This window comes from Antechinus flavipes, chromosome 4 (assembly GCF_016432865.1).
Source record: "Antechinus flavipes isolate AdamAnt ecotype Samford, QLD, Australia chromosome 4, AdamAnt_v2, whole genome shotgun sequence".
NCBI classification, from domain to species: Eukaryota; Metazoa; Chordata; class Mammalia; order Dasyuromorphia; family Dasyuridae; genus Antechinus; species Antechinus flavipes.
This window is the reverse complement of record NC_067401.1, coordinates 192,683,601-192,705,770: the sequence shown is the minus strand read 5'-3', so window position 1 is coordinate 192,705,770 and position 22,170 is coordinate 192,683,601. Positions and strand designations below refer to the sequence as shown.

The following is a 22,170-nucleotide window of genomic DNA, read 5'->3' as shown; positions in this document are numbered from 1 at the left end:
GCAAAGATATTTAGATGGCTTTTATTCTTATGGAGCTTACAAGCCCCTTCTTAAGCAGCTGGACAAGGGTATAGGAGAGCAAGGAGTGGGGGATCAGTTCAGATGCTATGATCCATCATGAAAGGGGTTGACAATACCTTCTTCCAGAAACTCTTTCCCCCCAGGTTTGCTTGTCCACAGTCTTCTTTCTCCAGTCCACTTAACATAATTCCCATCTTAGCCTTCATACATCCTGCTTCTCTATGCACATCTTCTCTGCTCTAGATAAATTGGTTTAAACTGGAACAAAAGAATCATGAGTTAAAGAGCTAGAAATGTCCTCAGAAGTGGTCTAGTCTTACTCTATCTTTTTTTTTTTTTTTTTTGAGGCAATTGGGGCTAAGTGACTTGCCCAGGGTCACACAGAGCTAGGAAATGTTAAGTGTCTGAGGCCAAATTTGAACTCAGGTCCTCCTGACTTCAGGGCTGGTGCTCTATCCATTGCACCAACTAGCTGCCCCGTTACTCTATCATTTTAAAAGAAAGAAGTTAATTGATTTCTTCAAGGTCTCATAGGAAGCCAGAGGTAAGTTTTGAACCCAGTTTTCCCTGGAGAGCCAGTGCTCTTTCCACTGGGCCAGAGGGCAAATAGAAGTTTAGAAAGGAATGAAGAGTAAGAATGGGAAGAGAGACACTCCCCCTTCCCATCTTTGGGAATATGGAGAATCACAGAATCAAGAAATCCAGAACCCAAGGACATAGCACAGAGAAACAAGCAGAAATAGAAGATAGAATCAGGCTCAAATACGCTTTGTACAGACATGATGGCCTGTCTTGGAATGTTATAAATTTTTTGAAGATTGGAATCATATCTTATATATTTTTGATACCCTATATAGAACCTGGCACAAACCTATGCATCTTTAAAAGACTTTTCTAATAAGAGAGGACTTATTAGCTCATTTAACACAGGAGTTCTTTGACACTAAGAATCCAGGGGTAGATTTTAGGACATCTTTATTTTCACTAGACGCAAACTGAAATACAGATTTCCTTTAATTATTTAAAAATGATATTCTGAGATGGGGTCTACAGGCTTCAATGGATTGCCAAACATGTCAATGATACAAAAATGGTTAATGACCTGTGGTCAAATTCTACCTTCTGAAGGATGCATGCACGCATGCATTCATACATACATACATGCATATAGATATTTAGACATATATATATATATATAAAAGAATTTGATAAAATGCTTACTATGTGCAAAGCACTAAGCTAAGCACAGGGGAATGCAAATATAAAACCAAGTCTCTGTTCTCAAGAAGTTCACATTCTTTTTATTTTCTTTTAATAATATTTTATTTTCCAATTACATATAAAGATAGTTTTTAAAATAAGATTTTGAATTCTGAATTTTCCCCTCTCTCCTCCCCAAGATGGTAAGCACTCTGATACAGGATATACATATGCAATCATGTTAAATATATTTCCACATTAATCATGTTGTGAAAGAAGAAAAAGAACAAAAGGAGGAAACCATGAAAGGAAAAAAGATGAAAATTGTATTCTTCTATCTGCATCCAGACTCTATAGTTCTTTAGCAACTCATGAGGAAGAGGAGAAGGAAAGGAGAAATGCTTCTATATTTAAGTAATGCTATTTGCTGATCATGTGACTTTGGACAAATTCACATATACTCTCTGGGCTTCAGTTTTCTTATCTGTAATACAAAGGGATTAGACTAGGTGATGGTTCAATGTCTCTTCCAGTTCTAATCATTAGCTTCTGAATCTACTGACAAAGAACTTTATCCTCCTTGAACTACTTCATATTTAACTATTTTATGTCTGTATGTATTTATAAACTTTATATGTTATATATTACTTTTTTCTTTTGAAAAAAGCATTTTATCTTTTCCAATTACATATAAAAAACATTTTCAACATTCATTTTTTAAATAAAATTTTGAGTTCCAATATTTTTCTCCCTCCCTTCCCACCTCCTCAAGTCAGCAAGCAATCTGATATGTTATACATGTGCAATCATGTAAACATATTTTCACAGGAGTCATCTTGTAAAAGAAGAAACAAAACAAAAGATGAAAACTACAAAACCCCAAAACAAAGTAAAAATAGTATGCTTTGATCTGCATTCAGAGTCCATACCTCTTTCTCTGGAGGTGGATTAGCATTTTCTATCATGAGTCTTTTGGAAATGTTTTGGATCATTGTATTGCTGAGAAAAGAGCTAAGTCAATCATAATTGATCATTGTACAATGTTGCTGTTACCGTATAGCATATATTTCTTATAGTTCTTGTCTTCCCCACTGAAATGAATGCTCATTAAAAGTAGGGATTATCTCTTTTCTTTGCAGTGCCTTGAGAAGCTCCTGGCACATAGTGGGAGCTTAATTAATACTTGCTGGTTGATTTATTGATTGATTCTAAGCTAGAAAGAGGTGGACTAGCAAGAGTCAGAGATAACAGATAGACTGCTTGAATTAGACTCTGGTGACCAGGAAATATAAAAAGGGCAGAGGACCACTTTTGTGGATGAGCCTTGTCTATTTACAGGAAGGCAAAGGAAGGAATTTGCATAAGCTGGATCAGTAGAGGGGGTTGTTATCTGTACCTATGCAGGGAATACTTATATTGCTAGAGGAATTACCTATCCCACTGAAATCAAAGATCTATGGAAATGTTATTAGGATTAACCAGATTTTCTTTTTTCTTTTTCATTTATTCTCACTAATCCATTTATCTGCTTATCTATCCATCCATTCACTTATTTATTTTTGATATTAATTTTTTACAAAACAGATTCTTTCTTAAGCAATGACAATGGTTAATATTTCTATAGCGATAGCATTAGATTTTGTCAGAGAACCTGGATTCTAGTGCTATGCATTTATTACCTGCTGTGTTCCACTGTGTAAAGAAAAGGAAGATACAGTTCCTACTCTCAAGGATTATATAGTCTATTAGGGCAATAAGTCACTTATCCTCTACTTTTTTTTTTCTTTAATTTTTTTCAGTTGTATGTGAAGACAATTTTTTAATATTAATTTTTTTCTGAGTTCCAAATTTTCTTCCTCCATCCCCTTATCCATCCTTGAGAAGTTTGATATAGATTATACACATGAAGTCATGCAAAACGTATTTCCATATTAGCTGGGTGACAAAAGAAAAACAAAACAAAAAAGGAACAACAAAGTGAAAAATAGTATGAACAAAAAAGGAACAACAAAGTGAAAAATAGTATGCTTCAATCTGTATTTTTTAAATGAAAGAATGCATTTCATTCGCACATATTTAACCTATATCAGATCGCTTGCTGTCTTGGGGAAGGGGGGATACAAGAGAGGAAGGTAGAAAAATATGTAACACAAAGTCTTACAAAAATGAATGCTGAGAACTATCTTTACATGTATTTGGAAAAATAAAATACTATAGAAAAATTTTTTAAAATTCTGATTAAAAAGAATACATTTAATTATACAGATGATTACTCTCTTTAAATAGTATTTTAAGCACATTTATGGAATAGTGGAATAGTACTTACTTAATAATTACTGTTGTATCCCCAAACAACAATGAATGTACTGTGATTGAGAATGGATTATGCACATAGATCAAGAGTATTCTTGATGAAAACATGGGAAAGCAATAGTATGCTTCAATCTACATTCACACCCCAACAGTTCTTTCTCTGGAGGTGGATAGCATTTTTCTTGCCAAGTCCTTCTATGTAGTCTTAAATCATTGTATTGCTGAAAGTAGTTAAGTCACCTACACTTGATCATTATACAATGTTGCTGTTACTGAATGTACTGTTCTCAGGTTCTGCTTGCTTCACTTTGTATCAGTTCGTGTGAATGTTTCCAGCTAAGTTCTATTCATTTCTTCTCTCTTAAATTTTCTTCCCCATAATTATAGGATACTGGATTTAGTATCTTAGGTTCCTTCCAACCATAGACAAAATGTGACATTTTGTCTCAACCTTGAAGTATTTTGCATTTACCTTTTCCCTTCTTCCTATGCATTTTCCTGGTTTTGGTTCCTATGTTGACACCTCTTACCCCTCTGCCTCCAGGAGGAGTATGTATAGCCCAGTCAGTGAAGATTCCCAGGGAGCCAAAGCCTGGGGAATTTGACAAAATCATTCGTCGCCTGCTGGAGACCTCCAATGCCCGGGCAGTCATTATCTTTGCCAATGAAGATGACATCAGGTAAGAAAGGATCTGGGACAAAGATGTGAATGGCTAATGGGGCAATGTCTGACTGGGGAGTGCTGTGGGAGCAGAGCAAGCAAGTGTCTCCCAAAGGCTAGGAAGGAGATGTGCCTGGGGGAGGGTGGAACACATGGAGTAATGGAGAGAACTTTGTATCTGTTATCAGAGGTTCGAGTTCTGACTCTGATACTATGTGACATTGAGCTAGCCATCTAACCTTAGATTTCTTATCAATAAAATGAGGAAAGGGGGTCTATCATCTTGACCCCAGGGTCCAAGGATGAAATTTGATGACAGTATGAAGGAAAAATCTCAGAGATGGAGTTAGGAGATGAGAATCCTAGCCCTGCCTCTTCCATTAACTCACTTTTGGTGACCTTGGACAAGTAATTTTCTCTTTATGGGTCTCAGTTTCCTCTTCTGTAAAATCAGAAGCCACTAGGTGGGCTCCAACACTGTTTTCTGTTACTGAATTCTAGTATTCTGTGATTCCGTTAGGTGTTATAATAGGTAAGTGTGCTGGATTTGGAGTCACAAAAAACTGAGTATAAATCCAGCCTCAGATACTTATTAGCTTGGACAAATCACTTAACCTTTTTCAGCCTCAGTTTTCTTAGTGTAAAGTGGGGATAATAATGGCACTTAACCTCAAAACATTGTCACAAAGATTAAATGAGATTATATAAACTATATATGTGTGTGTACATATATCTGTACATGTACATACATATGTGTGGATATATACATATATATGCTTTTTTCAAAACTTTAAAACATTGTATAAAATATTGTATAAAAGTTAGTTATAAAGCAGTTTCTAGGTGATAGAGTGCTGGTTATGAGTTCAAATCTTGCCTCAGTTATTAGCTGAGTGACTGACTGGAAGGATTTCATAACCTCTCTGCACCTGTTTTCTCATCTGTAAAATGAGGGCTTGCTTTTGATCAGGAATGAGGTCCATTCCTATTCTAAATCCCATTATTTCCTGTCTTTAGGAATGGGGATCAGGGGCAGCTAGATGGTGCAGTAGATAGAGCACCAGCCCTGTAAGTCAGGAGGACCTGAGTTCAAATCCAACCTCAGACACTTAACATTTCCTAGCTGTGTGACCCTGGGCAAGTCATTTAACCCCAATTACCTTAGGGGAAAAAATAAAGGAATGGGGACCCAGAAGATGGGCTATTTTTCCTTTATAAGGAAAATAAAGTGTGTCCACCAGGGGGCAGTGATGGGACAGGTGCTTACCCTTTTCTTCCTTTTCCCATTTTCCGAGCCTCCTCTTTGACACAAATACCTCCCTATCCTCATTTTTTTCAAGGATTGGATGCTTGTGAGATTGGGCGTGATGCTTGCGGGTTTCTTTCCTACTATTGGGGAAGAGAGAAGGAGAGACAGATTGTGGGAGGGACAAAACAGGCAGATGGGAAAAAAAGAAGATAGGGAGCAGAAAGTGAGGAGGAGAGAGGAGAAATGAAAGGGTAACGGAAGCGGAGAGAAGAGTGGAAATATAAAGAAAAAGAAATGGGAAGGAAAAGAGACAGAGACAAAGGAACAGCAGAGTAACAGACAGTAAGACAGAGAGAGGTACACACAGAAATACTCCTTTCTAGGGTTGGGGAGAACCATAGGATAGAGATGAAGCAATAGAAAGTTGGGGAAAGGGGCAAAGAAGGAAAGATGGGGAGGGAAAACAGAGAGAGGACAGAAAGAAAAGGGAAGAATTGAATTGAGAGAGGAAGAGACAGAGAGATGGAGAAATAAAGGAAGAGATGTAAGAAGAGATAGAGAGGAAGACACTGACTGGGGAGACTCTCAGCATATCCCACACCCTCTCCCTTACCACCAGATTTAGGAACCGTTGTAGGAGCTGTATTCTAATGTTTATTAAGTAATCAAATTCCATTATCACTCAGCCCCTATGTGAATGAGTTGTAATGCTGATTATGAGCAAGGAGAGAAAGAAGAGGTATGAATCCTTTATCTCATTCCTCAGTAGCTCAGCTCAGTAGCTGAATAGTTTAGTAAATCAAGAACTGAAATTATGTGATATATATGTATATGTATAAGTATGTATATACAATACACATATGTATATATATTTATTTATACACATGCACATATATACATCCATATATACACACACATACACATACTCACTCACAGCTAGGTGGCACAGTGAATATAATAGCAACTGGCCTGGAGTCAGGAAGATTCAAATTCAGCCTCACACCTTTCTTAGTTGTATGACCCTGAGCAAGTCATTCAACATATTTGCCTCATTTTCCTCATCTGTCAAATGAGCTGGTGAAGAAAATAGCAAAACACTCCAGTATCTTTTTCAAGAAAACCCCAAATAGAGTCTAGAAGAGTTAGTCACTGACTGAGATGATTGAACATATACACTGTCTTTTGTATCCCCATATTCCCCATTCTCTCCTTTTCCTCATTTTCTATTCTCTCTCTCTTTTCCCCTTTTTAATAGGGATTGTGTGATGTAGTGCAAAGAGCACTGGATTTGGAGCCTGGACCTGAGTTCAAATCCTGGCTCTGCTATTTACAACCAGTATGATTTTAGGCATGTTATTTTTCCCCTTCTGATCTTCAGTTGCCTTCTTTGTAAAAAGAGGATTGAAAAAGTAAATGATTTCTAAAATCCTTTCTACCTGTAAACCCTATGATCCTTCTCTCCTTTGTTTTTCTCTTTCCCTCTTATCACCCATTTCTCCTCTTTTGTCTCCTTCTTCTGCCTCCCCTTTACTCCCCGAATGCTATCCCTTCAGTGACAAAGGGGCAGACAAGTCTTGTGTTGGTGGGAGGGAGCAGGGGAAGCAGATAGAAGAAGGAGCCGAGACAGACCCAAATAAGGGATGGCAGATGAATCAGGGAAGCAGCAGGCTGGATAGAGACATGAATGCTAGATCATCACAGCCATAGCTTCCCAGGAGTTTACAGGGGGATTAGTAGCTGAGACCCAGCCTGCATTGGAGACAGATGTTTAGAACTCAGCAAGTGTGGTCTGTAAGGTTGCCAGGAAAATGTCAGTCGCTTATGACAAGTTGGGAGAAAAGGAAACAGATTCAGCAACTTTGGGAAGGCCCAAGGCAGACAGGCTGGATGACATCAAGATACCCAGAGGCACATAAACAAGGAAAGGGGAGGGAAAATCCAGCTGGAAAAGACCTTGACACAAACTTTTTTCCTTCAGGCTGAGGAAAATATGTATCAATTCCTGTAACTATTTATCTTCTCACTTGGACAATTTTTACAAAATTAACCCTTAAGGAACTCCTAGTTTGACTCGGTGTTGAAGATGGGGTTTAGTCCTTGCCTTTGGGGAGAGTTCAGTCTGATGGGGGCTGGGTGGCAAGAGTGAGCCTAGTTCTTATTTTTAGGAAGCTTTGGTTCAGATGGAGAAGGTCATGCCCAGGGCCAAAACTGAATCCCTCTCTGCTGGAGTGAACATAGTCCCTACTTAGAAAGACAGTTCTTATCCCCAACCTGCCATTTCCAAGAACTCTCGGTCACTTTCTCTTTTGCTTTGGATGTCAACTGCCAGATATTCCCTTAACTGCTTTTTTAATCAACCATTGTATTGACAAGGTTTTCATTACTTCCTAATTGTCCATACATCTTTAACCAATTTTACTCATTAAGAATTGATTTAACAAAGTAGTTGGGCTGCTAAACCTTTTCTGGACCCTGTCACACATGTTATCTTTCTGTTTTCCTCAGAATCCTTCTTAACTCTTAATGTGGCCTCCATCCCTCTCTACTTGCTCTCAATTATGTGTCTTCTCAGGGTATTTTCATTTATTGATTGATAAGGTCATTCCCTGTAGAGTAGCAATTAATTTCCTTCTCTTAATTTGAATCTCCTACTCAAAAATTGTCCCATCTTGGAAACTTTCTGCGATTAACCTAATTTTGATTACTCTTTGACTCTGCTCCCTCTGGACACTGAGAATCTCAAGTCATACTAGATTGATGTAGTTCAGTCTATGTCTTCCTTTTTCCCTACAAATTTTTGCTTTTTTCTCTCACTTTGGGAACTGGAGCTGTATCTCTACTAACAAACTGAAGTTTCCCTGAGGACAGGGATAGTACCTTTTTTTTTTTTTTTAATCAACCTGTCAATCTCTTGTATTTTACATATTTTACATGGATTAGATATCTAAAGCTGAAAGGGATCTTAGAGTCAGTCTGTCAATTACCATTTATTAAACACCTATGGTGCGCCTGGTACTGTGCTAAGTTCTGGAGATAAAAAGGCAGTTCCTTCTTCCCAGCAGTCTAATGAGAGAGATAGCATGTAAAATACTATGTCCCCAAAAGCAATATAAAAGTTATATTAAGGATAGTTTCTCAATAGCATTTTATTTTTCCAATTCCATGTAAAGATAGTTTTCAACATTCATTTTTGTAAGATTTTGAATTCCAATTTTTTTTCCTCCCTCCTTTCCTTACCTCTCCCTCAAGATAGCAAGCAATCTGATATAGGTTATATATGTACAATCACAAATCAGGGATAGTTTCAAAGGGAAGACACTTAGATTAAAAAGAACTTGCAAAGGCTTTTTGTAGAAAATGGGAATTTAGCTGAGGCTTGAAGAATATCAGGAAAAGAAAATGAGGAGGTGGAGAATTCTAGGTAAGGAAGATCACCAGGGGAACTGCTAAAAGTTGGGAGACAAGAATGTCATGTCATCCTTCCATTTATTTTAAAAATATGGAAACAGAATCACTTGAGATGTTAAAGGACCTGCCTAAAGATTCACAGGTAGTGAGTATCAGAGTAAGATTTGAAATCAGATCCTCTGACATCAAATTCAGCATTTTTTGGGGGAGGACAAGAGCTGTTTTCCCCATCACACCTAGAGCTCCCTGAAGTCAGGAATTGTTTTCCCCCAGCAATCAGCCTGGGGTCTTTTTGCGATCAGGAGGATGTCCTTTGTTTATCCCCATCACCAGCAAAGGACATAGAAGGCACAGCAGTGTGTTGACTATTTGTTAAGAAGCAGTGAATAAACTGGGTAATTTGGAGTCCAGGAATCTTTGTCCTTTGTCTCACCTATAGTTGGATAATCTTAGACACATTACTTAAACTGTCTGGGGCTCACTAATCAAACAGGCATAGTGACTTCTAGTCTCTCCAGCCTCACAAGGCTGTTGGGAGGATCAAACAAGACAAGAGATATGAAAGATTTTGTAAAGGAAGTCCAAAGGGATGAGTTCTCAAAACATCAGAGTTCATCTAGGTTAGTCTTCACATTTTTCAAAAGAGGATGTCTGCTTATGTGACTTATGCTAGCCCTAGTGCAGATATTATGAGAATCCAACCTATGATGGAGAAAAGAATGGAGGAATTGGAATTATTTATTCTGGGGAGGAGAAAAATGGGGAGAGGGAGAGGTTGGACCTTGAGTAGAGAGGTGTTTAATTTGTCTCAGATACGAGAAGCAGGAAACTGGGCATCAGACTTAAATTGCTTTTGGAAATCCACGTGCATTCTCAGAGACAGATTAGGTAAAAATAAATGTGGGTGACTTTGTGGGGATGATGTGGGTCCGGAGTCTGGGGACAATGGCCGGATGCAGGGAGGGTAATAATAGGAATGTGGGTTTGGGTTCTGAGAATACTATCCATCCCTACTATTAGAGATGACCCGGGAACCACCTGGCAGGTGAGAAGATTGTGGGAGGAAAGCAGTAGGAGGAGGAAGGAGTGAATAAAGTAGATAGATGTTCAAATAGCTCTGGCTGAGGTTTCTGGGAGGAGGAGATGGCCACAAAAGGTTGAGGAGGGAGTGGGGAGAGAATTTCTGGAAAGTCAGCCCTTACCAGAAGCTCTCTCTTAGATATGAAATGTCATTCCCTATTGGGTACAAAAGAGGATCCAAATTTATCATTCCATAAACATCCCACCTTATATAGCAGCACTCCTGTAAACCCTTTCTACCCACTCCCTTAGACGCTGCTTTTTGGGAACTAATTTTCCTTTTCAAGACTTCCCTTGTTATGCACTTGATGTGACCTGATATCACTTGGATACACAGATTGGGAGTGAGGCACTAGTAAACAGAAAATGGCTGTGTGTGTGTGTGTGTGTGTGTGTACAGACACACACACACACACACACACACACATACATAGAAATAATTGGGGGATGGTCCTGAGTCTCATCCCATTTTTCAGGTCAAACTCACTGGTCCCTCTTTTGTCCAAAAGAACACAACAGAAGTGAGTTCTGAGACATTTTTCTATCCACATCCATTGTGTGACCTTATACAAGTCAACCTTTCTGTGCCTCCTTTCCATTTGTCAGGAGGAGAGACTCATACTTGCCTTCCCTCTTTTTTCCAGGGTATTATCTGGGGTACAATTAGGGGCCTCTTTGTTCTTTTCATTCATTCAGTACCTACTAAATAATCAGAATGCTGGTTGCTAAGGTTTCTTCCAGCTCTCAATCTGTGATCTTCCCAGTTTCTAGGTGGGAGAGATTCAGATGTCTAAGATAGGCAGACCTTGCCCTGCAGAATTTAATAGCTTTTACTTCACATTTGTAAAGTGCTTTACAATTTTCGAAGTGCTTTTATCACAGCAATCCAGCAAAGTTAATAATAATAACTGGCATCTATATATAGCTTTAAGATAACCATGATCTCATTTGATCCTCACAGCAGTTTTTGAGTCAGAGGCTACAAATATTATTATACCTATTTTACAGATCAGGAAACTTGAGACCAGAATGGTGAAATCATTTGACTAAGTTCATGCAGCTGGTAATTGGCACAGCTAGGATTTGAACCAATGTATCACTTGAATCCAAGTCCAGAGTTTGTTCCAGCGGTAGTCCAATGCTAGTTTATTAAGCAATCGACCTTAATTAAAAATAAAAATAAAATCTATAGGGATAAGACTTGCTCCCATAGAAAGGGCTCCTAGCACAAAGGAAACCTCTGCAGTGAGCATGATAGATCATCAGAGGTCCTGGGGCTCTGGGAATCCTCATGGAAGTCAGGGAAGGCTTCAGAAAAGGGATTATATAGGGAAGGTGAGAGCTGAGGAGGGCATATCAGTGCATGAGCAGAGGCTCCAAGACAAGGGAGACATGCATTGGGTGGCTGGGGGAAGTTGTTTCTTCAAATGCAAGGGGGATGGGTCCTTCCAAGAGGTGCCAGGCAGAGACAGTACTGAGAGCACAGGTGTGAACATAGTTTGGCAGGAGGATATATAGGGGCAGTATTAGGGTTTGTGGATGCACGATCAAAGCATTTGCATAGAACAGGGGGGCTATAGATGTGTCGGGGATTTGGGGAAAATGGGACAGATCTGAGGCTGAGACCTGAAGAGGTAGGATTGTTGCTAAGGAGCAGGCAGGTAGATAGGCCCCTGGGGCTCGTGGATGCTTGTCTTCTGTAGCTAGGGGCCTGGTGCTAGAGACTGGGTATGTGGTGAATGGGGGATGGGTCTGTAACTGGGGGGGTAGCTGTGAGTCAGGGGCCTGCCCTGGAACTTTGGAGAGGAGAAGGAGGTTAGATGGGGGACTGAGGCATGTGACGGGTGCGGGAGTAGGAGATGTAGGGGCTTGAGGGTGAGTGGTGGGAGTAAGAATAGATGCCTGGGACTCAGAGACTTAGCTATAGGGTAAGATGAGGTAAAGGACCTGCCTGCAGGCCAGTGATGGAGGGCCCGGAGACACACGAGGTGTGGAGAGGGAGGGCAGCTCATTTGTCGTTTGTACCCCGCAGGAGAGTGTTGGAGGCAGCCCGGAAGGCCAATCAGACAGGCCACTTCATCTGGATGGGCTCAGACAGCTGGGGCTCCAAGATATCACCCGTGCTACACTTGGAAGAGGTGGCTGAAGGCGCCGTCACCATCCTCCCCAAGAGGATGTCTGTGAGAGGTAGGCAGGGGGCTGGCAGCTGTCCTTTCCCTCCCCCTCCTCAGGCCAGGGGGCGCACCTGGACGTCCCGGGGAGTTCCTTTTGGCAGGGAGGTAGGTGTAGGTCTTTGTGTGTACCTCAAGAGCAGGTTTCTTCTCTTTCTTTCCTGGTATTTATCTTGAAAAGACTAGGAACCAGGAGACCTGAGTTTTAAATGTGGTTCTGCTCTAGTTCTCTCTTGTGACCTTGAGTAAGTCACTTTAGACCTCAATTTCCATCTTTGTAAAATAAGGAAGCTGTAACAGATGATCTCTGAGCTCAAGTGATAGAATCAACCAAGCATTGAATAATGTGCTAGGAATTATGTTGGATCCTGGAGATTCAAGGATAAAAAAGATCTGGGCGGGGGGAGTGTCTGGCATTCTCTCAGAGAAGATCACATATATGCTAGTAAATTGGTGGAAAACATTGAAAAAGAAATAGAAAAAATATATGTGTATGTACACACACATATGTGATAAATGCAAATTAAATCCCGCATTGTGTCGGGGGAAGCAGTCCCTACCATCTCCCTTATTGAACTCCTCTGCTAACCCTTTTCAAGGCCTTGATGAGGCTAGATTCTCTTTCCTGGCCTGAGGAGAGGGGACGAGGAGGTCATGAGTTCTTGGCATCCCTATGTCCCAAATGAGAATCTGGCAAGCACTTTGCAGGTGATGGGTCAGTGAGAGTCACCCTGGGGTGGAACAAATTGATCTGGCGGAACTGGTTTGGAGAGCAAAGCATGGTAATAGCCTTAATTAGGTAGCATGCTATGATCATAGGGGGAGAGAAAGCTCTTCTCACTCCTCCTCTGTCTATCCTCCCCTCCCCACCTTCTTCCTCCACTCTCACCATCTCCCTCCCTCCCCAATTTGCTTGATGCTTTCATGCCGTTCCTCAGGCTCCAATATTTCTCTGACCTTTCTCTAGTGCTAATAGCGAAATCCCTTCACACTCCTGTAGCCCCTTCCACTTTCCCAAGTGTCCCAGTACCTGTTATCTCACTTGGTCCTGGATTTGCTGAATTTCAGAGCCGAAAGGGACTATCAGGGTCACTAAATTCAATCTTTTCATTTTACAGGTTAGGAAGCTTAGGGCCAGAAAGGAAATGTGACCCAGATCAGGAACTGGGTTAGTGGGAAAAGAAGAGGAAGATCTTGCTTCTCCTCCCATCCTAGAGCTCTTTTGTCCCTGTTTCTGTACTCAGTCATCCAGATGATGGCACATTTAGCCATCCATTCAGGGCACAATGCTATTTCACTAGAGGGCATTAGTACAAACCAGTAATTGTATGATCAAAGATTTAGAGCCATAAGGAAATTTAGAGGCCACTGATTCTATCCCCCTTATATTATAGTTATGGAAACTGAGCCCAAGGGAGATTGTAGGATCATAGGGAGATTTTTAGGGCTAGGAGTGATCTTAGGGATTGTTAAGTCTGAACACCCTCATTTTATGAGGTTCCTAAAAATGAAGTGGCTTTGAACCCAGATCCTCCAATACTAAGTCTACACAGAGTTGGAAGGGTCCTGTGGAGTCAGCCAACTTCCCACCCCATGGAGAATAATTCTCCTTACAGCATCTTTGGCAGGCAAGCATCTTGCTTCTGTTTGTACACTTCTGGTAATAGGGTGCTCCTTCATCCCTGCTGTTCTTGTTGTTCTGTCTCCCTATAGGCAACCTCTGTTTCCATTAGGAAATATTTCCAAATACCTGCATTTATGTAGGGCATTCATAAGAGAAGAGGCAGGTTAGTCTAATGTGCTGGAGAAGCAAACTAGTGAAAGGGGAAGAGAAAGATATTGTATTTGAAGTCAAACAACCTGTCTGCAAATCTTGACTTTCACACATTATCCAGAGGTGGTTGGATATGAAGGCTTTTAAGGTTTCTTCCTACCCTGAGTCTATATCCTATAGATAACTGGCCATAGAAAGTCCAGGTTCAAGACCTACTTATTACATTGACTGACTCTGTGACCCTGGGCAAATCACTCAAAAGGGCAGAGCAATTGCTGACCTCTGCTCCTCCTGGAAATTCCTTATATCAATGAAATCACAGATCTAGGCAACAACAACAACAAATACACAGAATGACTATTTATGGCAAAAAGGGAAAAAATTACAATATACTTACAATAGATTTGGACTTAGAAGGCACCTTGCAGTTGTTTAACTTGATTCAGATGGGGAATTAGAAACCCAGAAAAGGAAAATAATTTATCCAATGTCACCCATCTAATTGGAGAATGAGGTAGTTGGTCACAATCTTAATCCTTTTATCAGACATCCTTCTTCAATCTTCTTCAATCCAGAACAAAGGAGAGAAACAACCTGATACTATGGAAGAATCCCCAAATTGGGAGGCAGGAGAAATGATTGTTTGCTTCTTTACAATTAGAGGGAGGGAGGAAGGAAAAGAAAGAAAGAAAGAAGGAAGGAAGAAGAGAAGAAAGGAAGGAAGAAGAGAAGAATGGAAGAAAGGAGAGAGGAAGGGAGGAAGAAAGAAAGGAATGACGGAAGGAGGAAAGGAAGGGCAAAAGAAAGAGAGAGAGAGGGAGGGAGGAAAGGAGAAAGGAAGGGAAAAGGGAAGAGAGAACAGAAGGAAAGAAAGAAGGAAAAAGGAAGAAAAGAAGGAAAGGGAGGGAGAAGGGAGAAGGGAAGAGAAGAGCAAACAGAAAGAGGAACAGAGAAAGGAAGGAGTTAAGAACAGAAGGAAGAGAAGAGACAAGCATTTATTAAACACTTGCTATGTGCCAGGCACTCTTTACAAATATGATCTCATCTGATCTTCACAACAACCTTGGCTAGTAGATGTTATGATTAGTCTAATTGTACAGTTAAAGAAATTGAGATAGAAAGAAGTTAAGTGGCTCACCCAGGGTCATCTATCTACTAAGTGAGGCCAGATTTGAACTGACTTTAGGACCAGTGCTTTCTTTATCCACTGAGCCACCTAGCCACCTCAAAATTAGAGCTGTCCAAAAATGAAGTGAGCTGCCTAGAAAAGTAGCAAGCTTCCTTTTACTAGAAGTGTTCATACAGATGATAGATGACTACTGGACAGGAATGCTATGGTAGGGATTTATACTTTGGGAAAATTGAATCAGTGGTTCCTATTTAGTGGTTCATAAATCCCTGAGGGGGTTGCAATTACTCTGAAAATTCTTATAATGACATCTTTATTTTTTAATAATAGTTACTTAAATAATTGTAAAGATTATTATGAGGAATATATTGAAGTACCTTGGGAGTTCCCAATATGTTGTTTTGTTATTATTGGTAGGAGTTCAAAAAACACAAAACATTGGGAATCACTGGCCTAGATATCCTCTGAAGTCCATTCCTTATCTGATATTGTTATTGTATTAATTTTGCGTGTTATTTAGCATAAACCACCTTTTGGGGCTTTATCTTAAAATTAGGGCAGGGCCTAGTTCATCTTTAAGTTTTCCTCTAGTTGGATAATCTGTTATTGTTACAGAATTCTATCTGGCCCTCACTTAAAGTTGGTGTGATCATTGTTTACATAATGCATTGATCATATAGTGAGTGATTGGGGAAAGGTAAGAAAAAGGTGGGAGATGATATTGACTAGTGTTTGAGACCAGCTTAGCTGCATAAAATAATTTAATTATTATTTTGAATTTAAATAGATTTAAAAAGCAGTTCCAATGGTATATCATGACATAAAGAGGATTCTATGTGAAACCATGAATTTCTATTTCACACTGCTTGCTTTTTAAACTTAAAAAAAATTTTACAGATAAAATTTACCTAAGGTCATACAATTAGTAGCAGAGTCTAGATTTGAACTCATGAATTTGGAATACCTTGCTCCTTCTACTATGCTATAATTCCTTCCATACCAGCTTAGCTGCTATGAAGTGGGAGGAGAAAGAAAAGACCACTGGAAAAGATCAGCTTCTAACTGCTCTCTTTCTTCTCCCTCTCACCCCCCTCGATGGGGGGATCAGGTTTCGACCGTTACTTCTCCAGCCGGACCCTGGACAACAATCGACGAAATATATGGTTTGCTGAGTTCTGGGAGGATAACTTCCACTGTAAACTGAGCCGGCATGCTCTGAAGAAGGGTAGTCACATCAAAAAATGCACTAGTGAGAGCTGGGGGCTGGGGCTGGTTTGGGGCTGAAGCTGGGGTTGGGGAATGGTAGGGCAGAGAAGGGACTATCAGGGGACCAGGAGGCAGAAAGCTAAAAGTGGAAGTGGCAGAGCTGGAAGCTGGGAGGCAAGGGAATATGAAAACTTGGAGAGGAGCCTGAAATAAAGGTAGCAATAGAAATTATAGCCTAACATCCCCGTATTACTCATAGAAAGTGAGTATGGGGAACTACCAGGCAGAGATGGAGTAGAAGGAAAGGAAAGTTTTTATCTCCCAGTGATTTGACAGTAGTGGGCACTCAAGAAACATTTTCTGAATGAATGCAATCCTAAGGTAGTATAGCAAGACAGGGAGAATAGGGAGGAAGGGGCTACTTTACTGGTTGATAGTATGGTCAATAGCTGAGGAAATTTATCCTCTTCTATGATAGGGATAGATGAGATGGTGTGAGAATTGTAAGCAATGAGTTGACAAGAAACCATATTACAGGAGGCTCAAAGAAACTGGGAATGTTTGACTTGGAAAAGAAGATTCAAGAGAGACATGATAGCTATCTTCAAGTATTGTGAAAGCTGTCCTGAGGAAGAGTGATTAGACTTGTTCACTTGGTCCTTGAGGACGGAGCTAGGAATAGATAGAGATTACAGAGAAGTAGATTTAAGTTTAATGTAAGGTAATATTTTTTAACAATTAGAGATGTTTCAAGATGGAACAGATTGCCTTGGGAAGTAATGGGGCTCCTGTTCTCTGGAAGGATAGTAAAAGGCTGTCTTGTCAGGGGTTTTGTCAAGAGGATTTCCTCTTCATATTTGAATTGGACCAGACAGTCTCTGAAATTCTATATTCATTGGGCCCACTCTATGGATCGACTATCCTAGGGAGGGAAGGACAGATACCTGATCTGTCTCATCTCTGAGCTAATTTTACTTCATCTAACTTTATTAGATTTTTTTTATATTTGTGGCTGCTGGTCAGTTCTGGGTCAGGGTCATATTAATATTAGAGCACTTTAGGGTATTGAGTCAGAATGAGCAGAGTGGGACGAGGAGAGGGGACAATGGTGGCATTAGGATTCTGAGGCTAATGTCCTAGGGATTCTGCGGCAGGGACCAAAGGATGGTGTATGGGGGACTGGAGCATGTTGCTGAATCCTATAAATTCCTAAGTGGTTGAATAATATTACCCAGAGTATAGTTGATAGATGTGTCATCCTGGAGGGTGATCTCTAGCAGTGCCCCTGGGATCTGTCCATGGTGCTTCTCTGTTCAACATTTTTATCAATTTCTTGGGTGAAAGCAGAAATGACATGCTCATCATATTTTTGGAAGCCACAAAACTGAGAGAGGTAGCTAACATGTTAGGTGGCAGAATCAGGAATCCACAAGGATCTTGACAGGCTAGAAATGATGGTTGAATGAAGTTTAATAAGGAAATGTTAAGTTTGACACAACTGTACAAGTACAGCTCAGAGGGAAGAGAGGACAAGACAGCAATTTATCTGGGGGAAAAAAAAACCAAAACCAGAGGTTTTTGGATGGTGAGAAACTTTATCTCAGTCAGCAGGATAATAAGAGAACCAAAAAACCTCTTAAGGATTCAAAGTGAGTTCACAGAAGCCTAATATCTAGCTAATGGAAGTGATAGTCCCGTCCCAGCCAGAAAATTTCAGGAATATAGGATTCCATTCTGGGCATCCCATTTTAGGAAGGAGCCTGTCATCAAGTTGCTAAGAATTGTGGTTGTGGTGGGGGAACACTTCGAGTCACAATATATGAGGGTCAGTTCAAGATAATAGTGATATTTTGCTTGGAAAAAAGGGAGAAGAAATGAGAAAACTTTTCTCTATGTATATTTGGGAGATTATGGGAGTGGAACATTGCATATATTGTTATACTTGGTTGACCTGTTGATTAATTTGTTGATTTTTTTTTCTCTCCCGTTGGTGCCCCTCCTCCATTCCTTGCTATAAGAGATGACTCTGTGGGTAGGAGAGGGAGAGACATATTTGGAATTGAACGTGTTGTAAAAACAGAAGGTTTCCAATAAATTTTTAAAAAAGACATAAAGAGGATAGAATAGCTATCTCAAAGTATGTGAGAGTCTATTACATGGAAAAATTGACTTACTCAGCTTGGTCCCAAAGGGAAGAATTAGGAGTAGTGAGTGGAAGAGGAAGAGAGATTAGTCAGGCTGAATAGATGAAGTACTTTCTAACTATTAGAGTTGTTTAAAAATGGAATAGTGAAGTAATGAGTTCTCCATCACTAGAGGTCTTCCTGGGACTTCTTGTAAGCTCTGTTGTAGAGGGGATTCCTCTATTGTGGAGAGGTTTGTGTACAGATTGGCCTCTGAGATCCTTTCTCACTAAGAAAGTCTCACTGTGATTTGATGGTGGAATTTCTGACTTAGATAACTGGATGGGAGGAAAAATAATTTGAGGTAGGGGAGTGTTAATATCAATCAACTCCTACTACATAGGTATCATGACTCCATCTAAGGATATTCCAGACTTCCTGTTGAGTGTCTCCTGGAAGAGATTGTGTGTTTTGAATTGGGGAGATGGGATGGGACTGGTGCTTCACTTGGAGGTTCTGGGCTTCTCAGAAACTACCTTGTGGATTCTGTATATGTGAATTTTTCTCTCTGTCTCTGTCTATCTGTCTGTCTTTTCCTCTCGTCTTTTTAAATACCACTTTAAACTTTTCAATTTCCACCCATTTCCTCTCCTCTTCTGTGAGTATTTTTTATGAGTATTTTTAATAGGGAGGAATTGTAAGTACATCTGGACATCAAACAATGAAGAGCCTATTTGCTCTGGAAATGCCACTATATTTTTACCAGCACTAGGAGGCAGCCCTAAATTTGGTGTCAGAGGGCCCAGATTCCAATATTGGCTTTGCCTCTTATTATTTGAGTGATTTTGGGCAAGACACTTTTTTTTTTTTTTCAATGTGTATGTTTTTTCTTCTGCACAACAAGGGAATTGGACTTGCTTGACCTCTAAGCAGTCGTTGATCTTCATGGAACAGATACCATTAAGCTCATTCCAGTTCAGTGCATTCTCTACTCTAGTTGCCTCCTTTGGGGAATATGGGAGGGGAGATGGAAAAATGACGTCAATTTTGGGGGAAGAGAACACGAGGGGAGAGGACCAAGGAAATTCAGGTGCCTATTGGTCATAGCTATAGGAAACTTCCAGTGTGACAACTCCACCCTCTAGTGGCCAGGCACCATACAAAATTCTGGCCCTCTGTGTCAGCCCTAACTTCAATTTATTTTTTTATTCCATGTCTATGAGACAATTAGAAGTCACAGTGTTTAGAATGCTGTGGGAGCAGACAAACTTGAGCAGAAATCCTGCCTCTGACATTTAATAGGTATTTCCTAATACCTTAGGAAAATCTCTTTTCTTCTTTCCAAATGTGTTTTCTCCCCTCTGCAAAGAGAATAACAAAAGCTACAGTTGGGTGGTTGAGAAAAGCAGCTCTTTGAGATTCATAGGATCGTAGGTATAGAGCTAGAAAGGATTGTAGAGGTTTTTGAGATCATCTTTTTAGAAAAGAAAAAATAGCTGAGAAAAGTTAAATTACTTGCCTAGAGTCACATAACCAATAAGTGCTCAAGAGGGATTTGAACCCAGGGTTACTGGATTCTAACATTATGTTCACTCACTTCTACACCAAGCTTCCTCTCTAGGGGTTTGGATCATGACACTTTCTCCTGCCCTCCTACAGTTGATCCAGTTTTCCAGATGCCTGGGGCTATCCCTAAAGGCTTGGCTGAAATACAGAACCTGGTAAAGCCTGTTTGGACAATGGTAAAGGATGTTATCTCCCTTAGCTGCTCCCCAAGTGAGAGTGCTTGAATTCATTGCCTATTCAACCTCTGGTAGTGACCTGAGAGAACCACAGCCTCTGGTATTTTCTTACCCCAGAGCTCATTCTCTGCTCCCCCAGCCTGACTTGACAGTCCCAATCCTATAACCATCAGGAATCTTTGCCAGACCTGGAGAGTTACTGTCCTATTTTTATTTCTATTCTCACTTATCCACATCTTTATTTCTTTTGTCAGCTTTCTCCACTCCCCCACCCCCTTTTTCATCTCTCTTTTTCATAATGAGAATTGACATTTATGTAGTACTTTAAGGCATATTAAGTACTTTGCATACATTTTCTCAATTGAGTCTCAAAACAACTCAGTAAAGTAAGTAGGAGGAGTATTATTACCTCTGTCTTTTAGATAAGGAAACTGAGGCTTGCAAAAATGAAGGGTCACACAGCCTGTGAGTGGCAGTGCCGGGATTTTATTTGGATCTTCTGATTTCCAGTCCATAGTTCTCCTTTGAAACTGGGATTCAAGGTCAACTCTTCCAGGAAGCTATCCTGGATCAATTCCATCTGACTCATTTCTTAGATCACTCAGTTCCACTTCAGCACTTACAGATTGTAGTTCAATTCAATTCAATTGATTTTGATGGGATTCTAATGGCAGGCAGAGAGTTGTGGAAATCCCCTTTTGAATGGAGACACAGGTCCTTCGTGAAAGAATCCACAAACCCAAAGAGTTTTGGGTGACAAAAATGGAAGTTTATTTGTTGGATGAGAAGTCAGCTTTGCTAGAAAAACTGACTTCTTCAGTGGCAAAATCCTATTAGGGAAATGGAGGCTGGCACTGAGAAGAGAATGCCTTCTCAGCGGGCAGGGTCCTTGTAGCTATACCAAAGAGGCAGGGCATGCTACTTTTGACCTTCTGCAAAGAAATCAGTAAATAGAAACCTGTTATATGAGCAGATCTTGGCGGGGGTTGGAGCAGTTTGAGCTGATCAGACCAGGATCTCTCACATGAAATTGTTTTGAAGGCTTTTCCAGCCTGAATTTGAATGGAGATCCTACTATCAATAGAGGTGATTTGCCTTAGAAATGTCCCAGCTAGGAGGATACACTCTCATAGACTCTCTGGAGTGGGTCAGGAATCAAAGGGGACAGAATTTCAGAGTGGAATTCACACCCCCATCAATTTATATTGACTTAGAGTTGGAAGGGACTTTAGATGTCATCTCCTTCATTTTACAGGTGAGGAAACTGAGTCCCAGAGAGGCTTAAATCACTTAGTAAATGGTTGAAGAAAGGTTTGAACCTAGTTATTCCAAATTACAGTTCATAGGATCATAGACTTAAAGTGTGAAGGGATCTTGTAGCTGTTGTTGAATCATTTTTCAGGCATGTGAGCCTCAATAGTGACCTCATTTGGGGTTTTCTTGGCGAAGATACTGGAGTAGTTCGCCATTTTCTTCTCCAGCTCATTTTGCAGATGAGGAAAGGGAGCAAACAGGGTTAAGTGACTTGGTCAGGGTCACACAGCTAATGTCTGAGTCACATTTGAATTCAGATCTTCCTGCCTCCAAGTTCAGCATTCTTTCCATTGCATCATATGCCTTTGCAAGTCAACAAATATTAAGCAACTTTTGCATGCAAGGCTCTGTGTGAGGCACTGAGGAAGAGACAGATATAAATACAGCTCTGTCCTTGCCTCTGAGGAGTTTGTTGTCTGGACTGAGGGATCAGACGTAGCTACGGGCTGCATGTCTGCCATGGGACTGAGGGCAGGGGCTGTCTGTCTCCTCCCCACCCAGGAGCTCCCTGAGAGCAGGGACTATTTATAGTCGCTTTCATCTCTCATAGCTCGGAGCACAAGTGTGGGCAAGCAATAAAAGACCTCATTCCCTGAATGAGTTGGGAAACGCTCTAGGTATAAAGGAAGTCCATGAGATGTTGGGGATTGGAGGGACGTGTGCCTCTTTCTATTTCCCTAGTTACTTTCATAGTTCCTTGCAGCCAAGAGTTGCTTAATAAATATTTGTTGAAATGACTGGCATTGCCCCTCTTGTGAAAAGTTCCCGTAGCTGTTTAA

At 40.5% G+C, this 22,170-nt stretch overlaps 1 protein-coding gene across 3 annotated transcripts in view; it reads left to right on the top strand.

The window, feature by feature from the left end:
• Positions 1–22,170, top strand: part of GRM4 (glutamate metabotropic receptor 4) — a 321,402-nt gene that overhangs the window by 229,224 nt on the left and 70,008 nt on the right. For all 3 annotated transcript variants that reach the window (XM_051996419.1, XM_051996420.1, XM_051996418.1), the window contains exons 4-6: positions 4,079–4,214; positions 11,965–12,119; positions 16,115–16,255. In XM_051996419.1, the coding sequence (XP_051852379.1) occupies positions 4,079–4,214; positions 11,965–12,119; positions 16,115–16,255 (432 nt within the window). The remainder of the gene's footprint in view (positions 1–4,078; positions 4,215–11,964; positions 12,120–16,114; positions 16,256–22,170) is intronic.